Source organism: Crinia signifera, chromosome 5, assembly GCF_055691185.1.
Source record: "Crinia signifera chromosome 5, ASM5569118v1, whole genome shotgun sequence".
NCBI classification, from domain to species: domain Eukaryota; kingdom Metazoa; phylum Chordata; class Amphibia; order Anura; family Myobatrachidae; genus Crinia; species Crinia signifera.
Window position 1 is genome coordinate 111719112 of NC_139221.1, and position 17169 is coordinate 111736280.

At 40.3% G+C, this 17169-nt stretch overlaps 1 protein-coding gene across 1 annotated transcript in view; it reads left to right on the top strand.

The window, feature by feature from the left end:
- The window catches only part of MBOAT1 (membrane bound glycerophospholipid O-acyltransferase 1), an 81014-nt gene extending 69549 nt beyond the window's left edge, over positions 1-11465 (top strand). Inside the window, exons 11-13 of the mRNA XM_083187851.1 lie at positions 2758-2890; positions 4961-5112; positions 11172-11465. Of these exons, the coding sequence (XP_083043977.1) occupies positions 2758-2890; positions 4961-5112; positions 11172-11343 (457 nt within the window). The 3' untranslated portion in view covers positions 11344-11465. The remainder of the gene's footprint in view (positions 1-2757; positions 2891-4960; positions 5113-11171) is intronic.
- Positions 11466-17169: the final 5704 nt, after the last annotated feature.

Below are 17169 nucleotides of genomic sequence, written 5' to 3' on the forward strand. Positions count from 1 at the left end.
TAATTCATCCAGGAGAATGGGAGTTAGACCAGAAAGTCTTCACAGAGGTAGTGAGAAGGTTCAGGGTGCCTCAGATAGACTTAATGGTGTTGAATTAAAACAAAAAATTACCTGGTTTTATTCAAGATATCACCTACCACTAGCAGAGGTGATAGACGCTTTCTCGCTAAAGTGGGAATTCAACCTAGGGTATGTGTTCCCACCATTTCCTATGATCTCCCCATGAAGAAGTCAGGGAGGAACAGGCCACAGTAATTGCAATTCTTGCATTTTGGCCTAAAAGCATTAAGATTGTCCATACTGGAACCGTGGAATCTACCATTATCATCCAGGTTGCTACAACAGGTGCCTCCTAAGTCCTCCAGACCTGTTGGCTCTTTATTTAACTTTATCTTAACCAAAAAAGGTGTTTCAGATCAAGTCGCACAGCTTCTGGTTAAGGCGAGGAAAAGTATCTTCCTCTATTTATTATATAATTTGGGAAATATTCACATCCTGGTCCAATTCCTATTCTGAAAATGAAAGTACTGAGATACCTTGTGTATTACCATTTGCTCCGCTAGGGAGCCTATTGCATATCTGCACACCTAATATTTTATTCAATAGTTTTGCAAAACCCCAATTTACATAAATCAGTGGTGGGGGTGCTATTCCTCAGTTAAATATAAAATATTTCTAGGAAAAAGAGAAAAGGGATGTTTGGTGGGGTACGCGTTCCTAGAAATACCTTGTGTATTGCAATTTCTATATGAAGGTTTCGAGAAAGGCCTGGCAGTCTCGACGCGTAAAGTACAGATATCAGCACTTTGTATCCTTCTTGATAAGAAATTGTTCAATGACAATTTAATCAAAAAGTTCCCTCCGGCAATTAAGAGTGCGTCCAAGGATTAGAAAACCCCTGGCACTATGGGATCTAAATCTGATACTACATGTGCTTATGGTTCTGCAATTTGAGCCATTAGATAAGCTTGGAAAGTTGTATTTTTGATTGCTATAACCTCAGCCAAATGAGTTAGCCAAATACAAGCATTGTGGGCAAAAGAGCCCTATCTGAATATTTTCCAGACAAAGTGGTATCCAAGTTTCATTTAAATCAGGAGGTGGTGATACCATGTTCTTTCTGAATCCAAGGAATGAGGATGAGGAAAAGTTACATATGCTGGGTGTCTTGAGATCAGTTTCCATCTATCTGCAAAGGGTTAAAGATTTGAGGAAAACAAGGCATCTGTTCATTTTACATTCATGTGCATCTAAGGTTACTATATCCAGGTGGATCAGAGAAGTGATTGCCTTTGTCTATGAAGAAAATGGTTGTGAGATTCCAGAGAAGCTGAAGGCACACTACCAGGGCCGTTTCTACTTCATGGGGAAGGAGGGCTCAAGTCTCTGTGAAGGACATCTGTGCGGTGGCAACGTGGTCTCCTATACACACTATCTCTAGCTATTATAACATTGATGTGGCTAACCCCCACTTTGGGAAAATTGTGCTTCCACAAGCAAAATAATTAGTCTTTAATCATGAATTTGACTGTTTTGTTCCCTCCCCAGCAAAATGCTTTGGTATGTCCCAGAGTAATGGCTGCCATAGAGTGTGAGGAAGAATATTGCAAATGATACTTACAATAATTTATAACCACTCCATGGCAGCCTATATATTCCCTCCCTTTGTTATTTTCCCATATATTTATAGGGATACACTTAAAGACTAAGGAGAGGAAGATGGGAATATTTACCCAAGGTGGGCTCAGTTCTGTAAAAACTACCTGTCTAAATCAGAGAGTGATGGCTGTCATGGAGTTGTTCTGAAGAAACAAAATTATCATAAGTATAATTTGCAATTTTTGTTTTCATTGTATTTTTAATGCTGATCAGTGAACAGTATGTAGGGTTTTTTACGTTGCATATCATGAAACAAAAAGTATACACATTAGTTATCACAACTTGTTAGTTTCAAGTTTATATCTGGCACTGGAACCCACAGTCTGCTCAGCTTAGGATGTGTTGGGCCATTTCAAACAATAAAAGCATTATTTTTTTAAGCAACCGCATATTAAGGTGTGTTTTCAATTAGCCAGTATTCCTATTCAATTGCGGATGTTTTTCATCTGGTTTTTCTACCAGTGCAGATTCCCTTTTGTAAAAAGTTGAAATTGCATTGGCAGAAAATAGTCAAACGTGGATCTGGGAGTCATTTGCCGATCTAACCATGCTGATTTTCCTGATCAGTCCCTTTTTTTATTGAATTGTTAAAATGTAAATTTAACCAAAATGTGAATAATTTATATATACAGGTTGCGTATCCCTTATCCGAAATGCTCGGGACCACAGGCATAATTACCTGTCCCCTGGTGGTGCCCCGATGGTCCCTCGGCTCCCACGTTGTCCCCGGCGTCCACGACAGGCCTTCAGCACCGCCTCCGGCATCTCCAGCGGTTCCAGGAGTGCATTGTGCGAGTTCCCAGGCCTTACCTGTAATTAAAACCTCCTCCCTAGGACTCTAGGAACATTGACTTATACTGTGAATACAAGTTTACTAATTAAAAAAAAGAGTGAAAAACCTTCGAGGCACTGTGGATGCAAAATAATTGTTTTTCAATGGCCTCCTTTTATCCTTAGATGGTAATAAATGAACCGAAAAAATATTATTACAATCACTATTGCCACCAAAAATGGAATTCTTTTTTTTTTTTTTTTTTTTTGCCATTTTATAATGTGGTCATCTGAAGGTTTAGTGTTTAACATCTTGTATTTTTACAGAGTTTGTTATGACAGAGCACCAAGATATCGCACAGGTTTAACATTCCTCCTATCTGCCCTGTGGCATGGTGTTTATCCTGGATACTATTTCACCTTTCTCACTGGTATTCCCATGATGTTGGCTGCAAGAGCAGTACGTATTATAAGTATTCTGAAATTATTTTATTGTGGATCATGCTGGTAAAATAACAAAATTCCTTGCCTGTTATTAAGCAGACTAGTGCCACAATTCCTCAGAGCACCAATATTTTCCCTGATACAATTAGAGAACCAACAGTTAGTTCCAGCATAATTCCGACAATGATGCCCCGTGTGTGCAAAAATCTGTATTCGGAATGACCGAGACTCTTATCGGTTTGTCTGATTTTGTGCATTGCCCAGTCCTTCCACTTTTATACTCTTAATGCAGTCGGTAGATGAGAAGACACAATATTGCCCAAAGTTATAGTAAGGAGTATACTGGTGATGGTGACTGCGGATAAGACACACGGAATGGTACAAAGTATCATTCCTCTTTCACATTTCCTCTAGCCTTGCTTATCAGTTGTCATTGTACTGTATGCCACATACAGTTGCTGCAGGAGTTCATACACCGAGACTAGTCTGTGTCATTCCCTTACGTAATGAATCACACGAATGTATATTGAGAACAGCGGTACTGTATGGCATGTGGTAAAGTAGCAGCGCTGGGGGAATATCCAACAATACTGCCGTTTCTGTTTCTAATATAAGTAACGTAGCTCTTTGTCATTATATTAACTTTAATCTTAAAGGGAAGTACAAATAAGGAATTTTATACTAAGGGCTAGTTGGACTACTTCCAAGACTGGAAGTTAGAATTCCCATTTTACTATTAACTCATTGGTAAATGATTTCTAATCTAGTGGAAGTTATACAAGTTAAAGATAAATGTATTACAAAATACTGCTTACACCATGTTATTAACCCCCCTCCCCACTTTAACAAAAATAAAAAATAAAAAAATAGGTTTGTAAACCTCCTTACAAATTTGGGCAAAGAAAGATGTGAATAGCATGTATGTATGGTAGGTTGCCTCGTAAATGACTGTCCCTTAAAAAAAATCTCGAGTTTGTTCAGCATCCCGCAACACATGACTTCCGGCCTTTTGTTCTTGACAGTTTATTTTGTAATTGGGCCCTTTAGGCTACAACTGAGGTTATATTTCACAATCACCAAGCAATATGGCAAAAAAACATTTTATATTTCCCTTCTCAAACTTCATGGCAGAATTAACAAATCGGTTAACAGGAAAAGGGATGTACAAGGTGAAGTGCCGAAAATAAATGACAGACTGACTGAAGACCTCTTTCTTTAATATATTGTTTGCATACATCCTATTTGTTAAGTCTGCCATTGCATCTCAGAATCAAATAGGTAGTTACCGTTAATTTGATATCCTTGAAATGCTCCATTTTAGCCCAGAATATTTTGGATCGCCTGAGCAGATTCTCAAAAATGCCATTGGTAGCAGGAGTCACACTGTAACTTCAGGAGGTGTTTCTCTAGCCTGTCTCTACTGGGGAGTTAACAAATCATTTAAGTACAATATATTTTGACCTGAGCATATATAAGAAACCAAATTAAAAAGTAAGCATTGTTGAAATTTTTTTTTTTTATAGTTTTGCAATTAAATTATTACATTTTTTTTTTTTTTTTTAAGAATGTTTCCTTTACCTGGTTCTCTAACTTAATTATTCACAGTTTCAGAGGTGGCCACACAAATCGCATGCTTTTATATGGTTACCGCTATTAAAAGTGGAACGTATTTAAACAGAGCGCCAATTTTGGGTGTTCCTAGAAGGTAACATTCGTGGCTAGTCAATTGATTGTTTCAGTCACCGCTTGCGACACAAAGACAACATTGCACCAGCAGCCCTGTTCTGGTGGATCATAAGGCTGCCATAATGTCTGATGCGTTGCATGCACAGCGGCAGATTTGGGTTGAAGTCTCTAGAAAGTGCAATACTGCATATTTAGCATAAAGTTGCAGTAGCTCGTCTGCAAAAAGATGCAGTCAGTGTTGCAGCTGCATCCACCTCTGAATCCAGTCCCAACATTATTCAAGTAAGCTGTCTAATAAAACATCAATATACTTTTATCCTGTACAAATACAAATCTGTTAAGTCTAGAATTATATATTACAACCATATCCTTAAACAGACTCAAATGTGTTTATTTACAGATGAGAAATAATTTTCGCCATTACTTTATTTCCTCAAAATTCTGCAAGTTAAATTATGATATCATCACATGGATTGTCACACAACTGGCTATTACCTACACTTGTGCTCCCTTTTTTCTACTGGCATTTGAACCCACCATTAAACTATACAAGTATGTATCCAGTTTGTACATGAGCGCTTCTACAGGTACTGTGCATCAGATAGGAGGAGATTATTGATTCTAATTATAATAAACTTCAGCTAGCACAATGATTGGCTGCCTCAACATCCTAGAACAAGGCTTATTGGAGCCATAAAAAAAAACAAATATATGTTCCAGGGCTGGCTGAGATAATTCTATAGGGTGTGTGTGTATATGTATGTGTGTGTATATATATATGTGTGTGTGTGTGTGTGTATGTATGTATGTATGTATGTATATGTGTGTATATATGTATATGTATGTATATATATATATGTGTGTGTGTGTATGTATGTATGTATGTATGTGTGTGTGTGTGTATATATATATATATATATATATGTATAATCTCAGAGTGGAAAAAAAACAAATTTGAGAAATTCAAAAATCGGCTAGTGTGGGAAATTTGTGACTTGACCTGAATATGAAACGTGCAAAATCTTTTTGATCTGAGTCATCTTCTGTTCTGGTAAGAGGCCTGAAGTTTTCACTTTTTTTGTGAAAAAGACAAAAACTTAAAAAGAAGCGGCGATCTAGTTTAAATTATATTAGGATGTCTTAGAGTGGTTTATTAATATACTTTAGCTTGGTAAAAGAGAGTACGAGCTTGTACTAGTGCAAAGTGACTGACTGGCGGGAGAAAAAAACCCTGATAATTAACCCATTTTAATGGTTTCAATTGCGAATATGGTGTTATCTCCGTAACGTGTTATTTATTTTTTTTGTGGGAGAGGTTGCTCTGAAATTGATGTGATCACGGAAAAAACCCCAGGGTAAATCCCTTTTGTTTGCCCTTAATAGAATAGTGCACCTCTGTGTCTTCTAATGTCCAACAAACTCTTTAATGAATGCTCCAGTAAGTTCAGTAACAATGCATTACACTGTTCTTTAGGTGCAGGATTTAAAACTCTTCTGTTTATTGTCTTTACTTGTGACAGTTTATTTTAAACATGAATTGGTCTGAAAAACATCCCCTATGCGGGGAACATGAAAGGGCTGCTTTACAGCATATCATTATGCAAAGATAAGCCAATATATTAACAGTTAAATATGTTGAAGTGCATTATGATGTAATAAACAAATACATTTAATGTTTAGAAAAATAAAATCAAGAATATTGATTCAAAAATAACAGGTTAATCATTCTATGAGTGGTGTCCAGCAGTACATATATGCCAATCACTGTGTTCATTTCTAGGCAGGATTGATAAGCAATACTTATTACACTTATTACAGCATAATGCACTTTAACGTATTTAACTGTTAATATATTGGCTTATCTTTGGCATAATTATATGCTGTAATGCAGCCTATTCATGTTCCCAGCATAGGGGATTCATAACTGTTTTTCTGTCAATAAACAGAAGTGATATGTAAAATGATACATTAGACCAGTGGTTCCCAAACTGTGTGCCTAGGCACCCTGGTGTGCCTCAGGACACTTGCAGGGCTGCCTTGGCTTGGTGGACCAGGATCAATTCATATTATTTATGGTCAATGTACCAGGCAAAACCAGTGCTTATGGCTACCATTCATAATATATGTGGACAAACAGAAGCAAATCCTGTCCCTCACCAGATAACTGTGACCTATAAACACAATGCACTTAATTTAATATTTTTTTTTTCTGAATTTCTCAATAAGAAGCATTTGGCCTAGGGGTGCCATGAAAATATTTTGATGCTCTAGGGCGCCATGATTCAAAAAAGTTTGGTAACCCCTGCATTAGACGGTTTACACTGTTAAGGCCCATACACACTTGAAGATTTTCATTTCAAAAGACTTTGCCAAAATCTTTGATAGATATATCTGTCACAAAAGTAGTGCGTACACACTGAGCTATTTTCCTTAAAGAGCGAAAGACTTTCATAGAAAAGGCTGAAAATCTTTCATATAAAAGGCGATTTACATAATGGGCGGGGTTTGAATTACAAGGGTTGGAGCAGAAGCCCTTTTATTCAGTGCATTCCTCTTTTCGGGGCCTGATTTAGAACTGATTGCTGGGGTGCATATATTCGGAGCCCAGCAATCAGGTAAACTCCAACCCGCGTTGCCCTGACCGGGAAAAATCCCACCCATTTTGACGGCAAACATTTAATTTGCAGCTGTGCACGTAGGGAGAAATCCATTCACTTACTGCCAGCTATGTATATATTACCAGCTAATTATATTACCAGCTAATTACCAGCAAATAAGAAATCATTGGTGGCAGTGGTGCCATTAATATATACATTGCTGGCATGTGCCAGCAATGTATATATTACCGGAAAATAAAGAAATCATTGGTGGCAGTGGATGCTCCTTGTGTGGAGCACGGCGGAGAGAACACAGAGCAGGGGGCAGGGCGTCCGACGGGCTGGGGAACTGAGTGGCGCATCAGTGTGACATATGCGCCAGAGCGGGGGGAGATAGCGGCGGAAGAGCGGCGCAGTTGTCCCGGCGGTGAGTATGTTCCAGCGCCGGGGAGCAGGGGGAGGGAGGGGGTGGTCAGTCGGGCTGAAAGTCTGATCTTTCAGCCCAGCTGCCGTACACATCTGGTGATGATGGCTCAAATATGAGCCATCATCGCCAGACGTGCTGGTAAAACCAGCAGATGGCCCACTTTGCTAGCGATGATGCAGGAGCGCGCTTGATCGCTAGTTGGGCATCGGTGGTATATACACACTTTCAGACTTTAAGCTGAAACTCGCTCAAAATGTTTTGAGCGAGTTTCAGCTTAAAGTCGGCAAGTGTGTATGGGCCTTTACTTGTAATACTTATTGTAACAGTTACTGTTTTTCAATAACAGACTGCAACAGTTATTTCTTATTTATGTACACAGGATTGTCTATCTTTGCATATGCACTGCAAAGAGAGCAGCATAAATCCAATTCCCTGTATTTCAGTGACACTGTGTGAAATATAACACTGCATAATGGCCCTTAATCAGAGCTGATCGCAGTACAAATTTGTTCTCAAAATTGGCTAAAATGCTGCACTGCAGGTGGTGCAGATGTAACATGTGCAGAGAGAGAGTTAAGCTGGCCATACATCTACAGATCTATTGTTAGATTGGGCTGGTTGGAACAAAATCCTAGTAATGGATGAGAGCAGATGACAGTTGACCATTTGCTTTGAAATGATGGAAAACTGCCAAAAACTGTCATTCAGATATTACCAGGTATTTGTTCCAACCGACCCAATCTGACAATTGCTCTGTAGCTGTATGGCCACCTTTAGATTTGTGTGAGTTATTTTGTTTCTGTGCAGGGTAAATACTGGCTGCATTATTTTTACACTGCAATTTAGATTTCAGTTTCAACACACCCCACCCAAATGTAACTCTCTCTGCACGTTATATCTGCCCCACCTGCAGTGCAGCATTTGTTTTGCCCATTTTGAGAACAAATTTGTACTGCGATCAGGTCTGATTAAGGGCCATTATGCAGTGTTTTATTTCACACAGTGTCACTGAAATTCCATTTAGAGTATTTGTGCTGCTTCTATTATAAACACATTCAGGAGAAAACACACAATATTCACAATTGTGACCATGAGAATGGGTCAATTATTAGGGATTTTTTCTCCCTCCAAAGTCAGTCACTTTGCACTAGGACAAGCTCGTACTGTTTTTTACTATGCTAAAGTATATTAATGAACCACTCTAAGACATCCTGTCAGAATTTTAACTAGATCAGAGCATCTTCATAGGTTTCGTTATTTTCACCTAAAAAGTGAATCCTCAGGAGAGAATACACAAATGTGTATCCTCTCCTGAGGATGGATGCCAGGTTGGTTGTCCGATGGAAATTTGTTTTGGCTGCAGTATATCCTGATGATGGTCCAGTTTGGACCGAAACGTTACGTAGGTATGTCAGCATTTACCTAACTTTATGGAATAAAACCGTTCGAAATTTTATCAAAGTGGTGAGTGCCCTTGTCTATATATATATATATATATATATATATATATATATATATATATATATATATATATATATATATATATATATATATATATATATATATATATATATATATATAATTACACATTAAAAGCAACTTCTATGTATGAGGACAGGCTTATTATCTCAGCCAGCAGTACATACACCTTTTTTTTTATTATTATAATTTTTTTTCTCCTTTTTTATATTGTGTGGACTGACAATCCTCATACCAGCTGCAGTTAGCAGCGCACCTTTTCCATACTTTTTTCATCTTTCCAATTGGAACCTTAGTTCAGGACTGCCACTGACACTACTTTGTGGGGTACAGATGTACAGTATTTTGTGCTATATGCTGCGAGAAGACTGGCATGGCAGGTTATTAAGCAAATAGTAGGTGCTGTCAGCACAGATTGGTTTTGCATTTTTTTACTTGTCAGGTCAAGCCATATCATTTTTAAAGAAAGTGAAGATAAAATGAAGATTAATCAGTTTAATTATAGCCGTAGTCCTGGCACTACAGGTTGAGTATCCCTTATCCGAAATGCTCGGGATCATGATTTTTTCGGTTTTTAGAATAATTTTTTCTTTAGGCTTACTTACCTGTCCCCTGATGGTGTACGGTGGTCCCTCTGCGTCCACGCAGGCCTCCGGCATCTTCTCTGGGTCTCCAGCGGTCCCAGGAATGCATTGCGCGGGTGTGCGCGTGCACCGGTGACGTCACCAGCGCACACTGGTGCAATGCTTTCCTGGGACCGCTGGAGGCCCTGGAGAAGATGCCGGAGGCCTGCTGTGGATGCCCTGGGATTTAATAAGTATGAAAAGAGGGTTAGGGGGGTAAAAAAAAAAATTTGAATTTTTTCCAAAAACCACGGTTTTTGGAATAATTCGGATAATGGATACACGGATACGGGATACTCAACCTGTATCGTTTCCACATTTTAGTTAAACAATTTAAGACCTGTTTATAAATGGTATTAGGTAGGTAAGGCCATCAAAGCTTTATTGTGAATAGGATAAATCTGTACAATTCTGATGGGACGGTGCAATAATTATTCATTATTTACATAGAGGATGTAGAGCATTGCCCTCATGAAAGCACAATTGGTGTAAACAAACAATTTTGTTGCTTTATAGTTTTTGTGTGTGTGTGTGTGTGTGTGTGTGTGTGATTGCTCACATCACACTCGTGGGTGTCATGTGAGAAGTAAAGGTGCCCATATACTAGTGCCATTTATCTGAGTGGAAAAGTTGGCAGCTATCCCCCCTTGAAAATCTCTGGCGGCAGGGCTGCATATGATACACCGTAAGCAGTAATTTTTGCATACAATGTATCTTATGCAACCCCTGTGAAGCCTGTCGAAAGGCATTGAGGCACGATAAATGTATTGTTCAGCTGCTGTGACCTTCAGGCTCCAATGCGATGCGCAGCACTTCGGACCCAATGTCAAACACATGCGATTTGGTCACTTTTCATTGGAATTATCACTGGAATCTGATGAAAAGTGACCAAATCACCCTGAGCTTGCCCTAGTGCAGTGGTTCCCAAACTGTGTGCCTAGGCACCCTGCAGTGCCTCCATGACACTTGCAGGGGTGCCTTGGGTTGGTGGACTAGGATCAGTTATTTATCATTTATGGTCACTAACAGGCAAAACTAGTGCTAGTGGCTGCCAACCATAATATATGTGGAAAAACAGAAGCAAATCCCGTCCCTCACTACATAACTTTGATATATACATACAATGTACTTAATTTAATATTTTTTTCTGAATTTCTCGAAGAAACATTTTTGGCCTAGGAGTGCCTTGAAAACATTTCGATGCTCTATGGTGCCATGGTTCAAAAAAGTGTGGGCATCACTGGGACCTAGTGTATGGGCACCTTTTTTAAGAGTCATGGAAATGTTTAAAGTAAACAACCCCCATGGATGCACTTCTTGCTTACATCTAGATTGAAGGTTTTTTTTTTTTGGGAGGGGGAGAAACACCGGTAAACCTGTGTGTGTGTGTGTGTGTGTGTGTGTGTGTGTGTGTGTGTGTGTAATAAGAGTTGTTTAAATATTCAGTGAGTGTACAAGAGTGAGCATATTTATTCTCTCTTTCAGGTCTCTTTATTTCTATTTCCATATTGCTGTATTTACTGTAATTATCCTTTTGCCAATCAAACCCTCCAATGACATCCAGAGACCAGTCTTTAAACGGACGACTTCATCTACAACAAATCATCATTTAAAAAATAATTATATAGTAGAGCATGTGAAGTATCACTCCAGATGAATGACAGCAAGGTGATGGACACCCCAAAGAAGGCAAAATCAGAGACCATTTGTTATTTTTGTAATTTTAAATTGTTTTATTGTATTTAGAAGAATATAAAATATTGTGAAGTTTTATTCTCAGACCTGTCTACTTGAGTTTGTGAATGAATGCTGGTGTTACAAGAGGATTGTGCCAACGCCTAAGGTCAGTCTTTTGTGGTGGTCCAAGAGAAGGAACATTGGACCTGATTCAGACTTGTTAGCAAGGCTGCAATTTTTGCTGATGGTCAAAACCATGCTGCACTGCAGGTGGGGCAGATGTAACATGTATAGAGAGAATTAGATTTGGATGAGTTATTTTGTTTCTGTGCAGGGTAAATCCTGGCTGCTTTATTCTTGAACTGCAATCAAGATTTCAGTTTGATCACACCCCACCCAAATCTAACTCTCTCTGCACATGTTACATCTGCCCCACCTGCAGTGCAACATGGATTATTCCATTTGCAAAAATTGCAGCCTTGTTCACAGGTCTGAATTAAGCTCCTTGAGGCATGTGTAATATGGTGCGAGTTTGCCAGAGGTGTGGGGTGCAGTCATTTACAAGGTTAAACTAGGTTGCCATATTTCAAAGCATTGATCACTGCAACGTACAGTACACTAATGCGCGGCAACTATCCTGCCAACTGGTTACTACCTCTCAATCCTACCTCCAGGACTTTTCAAGCACTGCTCTCTACCTCTCCCTCTCCGACTCGCCACCTCTCTACAAAACTTTGAATGAGCTCTCAAGACCCGCTTCTTCACCCAACCAAACCAACTTTTATCCTAACACGATCACAGCTACCACTTTTAGAATGTTAGACCTCTCATGTGCCCTTCGCTTTACCTGTTGCATCTCCATACTTCCTTTGATGTATTGAGGGGCAGATTTATTAAGCTCGGCGAAGTGATAGTGTCTGGTGTTTATCACAGGCCAATCAGCTCCTAACTATGAAGTTACAGGCTTGGTTTGAAAAATGACAGGTAGGAGCTATTTGGCCCAGGGATAAAAACCAGACACTATGGGGGAAATTTACTAAGATGTTGTTCTACTTCACATGTGATGTTGCTATGGGCAACGAATCAGAATCTGCTTCTTATTTATTTAGCACTCTCTAGAACAGGCTTTCCCAACCACGGTCCTCAAGGCACACCAACAGTGCAGGTTTTAGTGATATCCAGGCTTCAGCACACATGGTTTAATCAGAATCACTTGGGTACTAATTAAGTATCCAGTGCTCAAGCCTGGATATCTACAAAACCTGCACTGTTGGTGTGCCTTGAGGACTGTGGTTGGGAAAGCCTGCTCTAGAAGATAGACCGGATCTGATTGGTTGCCCATAGCAACATCACATGTGAAGTAGAATACACATCTTAGTAAATGTCCCCCTTTATCACTTCACTGAGCTTAATAAGTCTACCCCTGATTCCCTAGGTTTTATGCCACCCGGTTACTTATCTTAGTATTTGCTTCTGAGGCAGAAATGTTTATATACCCTCTACTTGTTCTATACGGTCTTGTACTGTAAGTCAATGTTTTCTTGTTTTTGTTTACAAAATCTGTAACTGGGCGCTGCGGATCATTAGAGGTGCTATATATATATATATATATATATATATATATATATATATATATATATATATATATATATATATATATATATATATAATGATAATACCATATGAATACAGAATTTAAATGTTACATTGTGGCTGACCTACTTGTTTTGCCACCTAACCTGAGTCAGTGAACCTTTTGACTACTATTAAAAAGTCAAATGGACCACTCTGAAAAAATGTACATCCTAAGCAGCCTTTACATGAATTGGTAATGTTTGAGTCCATACTGTTCACAAAAGAAACTTGTCCTAGTGCACATATGTGACATGCTGGATGGACAAACTACATACTTGTACAGTGGCACTCAGGGACTCATGTCAGTGAGGACTCTGCAATCACTAGAACTGTGTTCCAAAGTTTCATACATTTCCTTCTTCGTAGTATACGGCTATCTATCTCACTGCACCACACCATGTACAGTAGCTTGTTCCAGCAACTTCTCATTAACAGTGACTTCATTCTGGCAAAGTGCAGGTGCTTTCCTGTCAGTTTATTTTCAGAGATTTCTGGTGTACTCATAAAATACCGTTCCTTTTTTAGAGCTTTTGGAAACACAGGGGTAGATGTATGAAGCAGTGATCAGGGAGGAGAAGTGATATAGTGCCTGGTACTTTATCACCGGCCAATCCGCTCCTGCCTGTTAAGTTATAGGCTGGGTTTAAAAGTGGACAGTTAGAAGCTGATTGGCTGGTGATAAAGTAGCAGGCATTTTATCACTTCTCCTCCCTTATCACTGCTTCATACATCTAACTCACAATGTGTAAATTACCAACTCACACGATAAGTGACATGACGAGTCTACAGATTGGTTGGTACAGTATATAACTGTCACAATCCTTCACATACTCAGTTCCTTCACTCACATTTACATCATTTGAAGTTTACGCTATTAGTGTTTTTCCCCCTTTCTCTCTGCGTGTTGCTGCTATCTATAGCCCACCTGGGCTTCCCAAAACTCAATTTCTAGAATATTTCTCAGTCTGGCTCCCCCATTTCTTATCCTCTGACCTCTCCACTAATATCCTGGGTGACTTCAATATTGCTATTGACAATCCACCTCTTTGCATGCTTCCAAACTCCTCTCTAACCTCTCTCGGCCTCTCCTAGTGGTCTGACGCCTCTACTCATGAGGAAGGCCACTGCCTTGACCGTGTTTTCACCAGGATGTGCTCAGTCTCTGAGTTTACTAACATTCCCTTCCCTCTCTCTGATCAAAATCTCATTACCCTTTCACTCTCCTCCAGGGCCGGTGCTAGGGTGTCCGGCGCCCTCCTGCAAACCATACATTTTGCGCCCTTTCACATTGCCATTGCAACAAGCTGCAGCCCGATTGTGGGAGTGTATGCAACATGCGCTCCTATGGAGGATCTCTGGTGCACGTACATGTATGCATACACCATCTCAGTGCTGTGTCCGCAAAATGTTGCAGGCACTAAAGGTGCCCATACACGCTGCGAGAATCGCATACGTTATGGGCTAGATCGCATCGCATGGCATGCATGCAATGTGTGTGCGATGCGATCCGAAAGCAGTACAAAAAGTATGTGCAGCACTCGTGACTGAGGGGGAAAGAGGGGGGGGGGGGAAGGAGGTGGCGATAGAAGAAGAGGGGAGGAGATATAGGGGGCGGAGTGTTGAGGACTGGCACTGGCACAGCACACTGTCATCCAGGCATTCACAGACAGCACTACATGCCTCAGCACAAGAGTCCGTGAGGAAGAGGGGGCAGGTCGCAGGAGGAGGACAGTGTGTGTGCGGTGCAGGGAGCTGCTCAGCCTCTCCATACTGCCGCCCGCTGTCAGACAGGCGCTGTGGGCGGCATGCAGGAGGCAGTGACAGTGGGGCTGAGGCAGCTTTAGCAGAGCAGGGAGGGAGACAGCGCCTTTTCAGCATGGCGCCTCCCTGCTTTGCAGGAGCTGCTGAGTGGGTAGCGCCGGCCCTGCTCTCCTCCATTACCCAAGCTCACTGACACTGAAATAATGCAAGCCTACCCTAACCCGCAGAAATACTAATGCTATTTATTTTCCACAACTTTCCACCTCCCTGCAACAACAGCTCTCACTAATTTCTACATTTACCTCTCCTGATTCTGCTGTTTCCCAACTCTACCAGACTCTTGAAACAGCCCTTGATGAAATGGCTCCAGCTACCCATTACACCCCACGTAGGGGTAAAATCTGCAATCTCTCTCCTGCTACTGGTACTTTTCTTTCTCTGCTCAAACATGCACTGATTAATCCCATTCTGAAAAAACACAAGTCTGACCCTACCTCTCTCTCTCTATCGTCCTATTTATCAGCTCCCATGCCTCTCCAAGCTACTGGAGAGACTTTTCTACTTTCGCCTCACAAACTTTCTTAACTCTCACACCCTATTAGACCTGATTCAGTCAGGCTTTCGCTCTCAACACTCCACTGAGACAGCATTGACTAAAGTGGTGAATGTCTGGAAACTGCAAAGTTTAAAGGCCATTACTCACTACTTATTCTTCTAGATCTTTCTGCTGCGTTTGACACTGTATCACACTCTTCTCTTACAAACACTACACTCCCTAGGTCTTGATACAGCCCTTTATACTTCCTCTCTTGGCAAACTAATCAGCTCTTTCGGATTTCAGTATCACTTATATGCGGATGATACTCAAATCTATCTATCAACCCCAGAGTTGTCACCAGTGGTTTTGGGCTGAGTCTCTGAATGTCTCTCTGCCATCTCATCTTGGATGTCTTCTTGCCAACTCAAACTCAATATTTCCAAAATGGAATTACTTATATTCCCGCCAACTAAGAACAGTTACCATCCTGATATCTCCATCGCTGTTAACAACTCGACAATCTACCCTACCCCACAAGCTTGTTGCTTAGGGGTCATCCTCTTCTTTGAACTGTCCTTTCTTCCCCACATTCAATCTTTCTCCAAATCATTTTACATACATCTAAAAAACATATCCAAAATACAACCCTATCTCACACAAGACACTACCAAATCTCTTATCCATGCACTCATTATATCCCGCATTGATTATTGCAATAGTTTCCTAACTGGTCTTCACTGCAATCCATTTTAAATGCTGCTGCTAGGCTGATCTTCCTTGCAAGACGCTCATCGTCTGCTGATCCGCTCTGCCAGTCTTCAATGTTTGCCTGCATCTTACCGTATTCAATATAAAACACTTTTGCTTGCATATAAAGCTATTAACCATACTAAACCAGCATATATCTCTTTACTTATCACAAAATATCTCCCATCTCGACCACTCCGCACTGCACAAGATCTGCGTCTCTCTTCTGCACGGACCACTAGCTCCCATTCACTATTACAGGACTTTCATCGGGCTGCTCCCATCCTATGGAATGCCCTTCCACGCACAATAAGACTTTCCACTAGCCGCCAAACTTTCAAGTGTTTCCTGAATACGCACCTCTTCAGGCAAGCCTATCATATTTACGTTCTACACGCATAACCCTCTGAGGCACTTATGTATTATATAGCTTCCCTTCAGAACTTGTGACTTGGTGGGACTGCTATGCTATTACTGATGCCTGTCCTTGTGTTTCCCTCCTATATCCCTATAGATTGTAAGCTTGCAGCAGGGCCCGCCTACCTCCAAGTCTGTCTGTTGTTACCCAGTTTGTTTTATAATTTTCTACTATTGTAAAGTGCAACAGAATCTGCTGCGCTATATAAGAAACTATAAATAAATACAGATTGTTGAATAAAATATGTCCACAATGATTTCGTTAATGAATAATTTGGTACTTATGTATTATCTGGACTCCCATGTTAAATGCACCCCATTTTTTCATACCCCTACTATCCAAATACGCATGGAGATGATTTTATATAGTGTGGCGAGCGCAGCGAGCCACCGTGCCCGAAGCGTGGTGAGCGCAGCGAGCCCCGCGAGGGGACACGGTCTCATAAGAAAAACGGGAGTCCAGATATTACATAAGTACCAATAATTTCATTTGAATCCTATGTTCCAGGAAAGAAAATTAGATTTAGTGATCAATAAAGCAATTCTGTGTAAAACTCCTACATGAAGCATAGGTAAATGTGTAGGACATTAATTTTTTACAAGGGAAATTAATTTGTCAGCATTGCTAGAATTCTAATACAGTATTGCTAAAAGGTTTCTTCATCCCAAGTACAGGATCTGATGTATTTACATTACATGTGAAGGGAA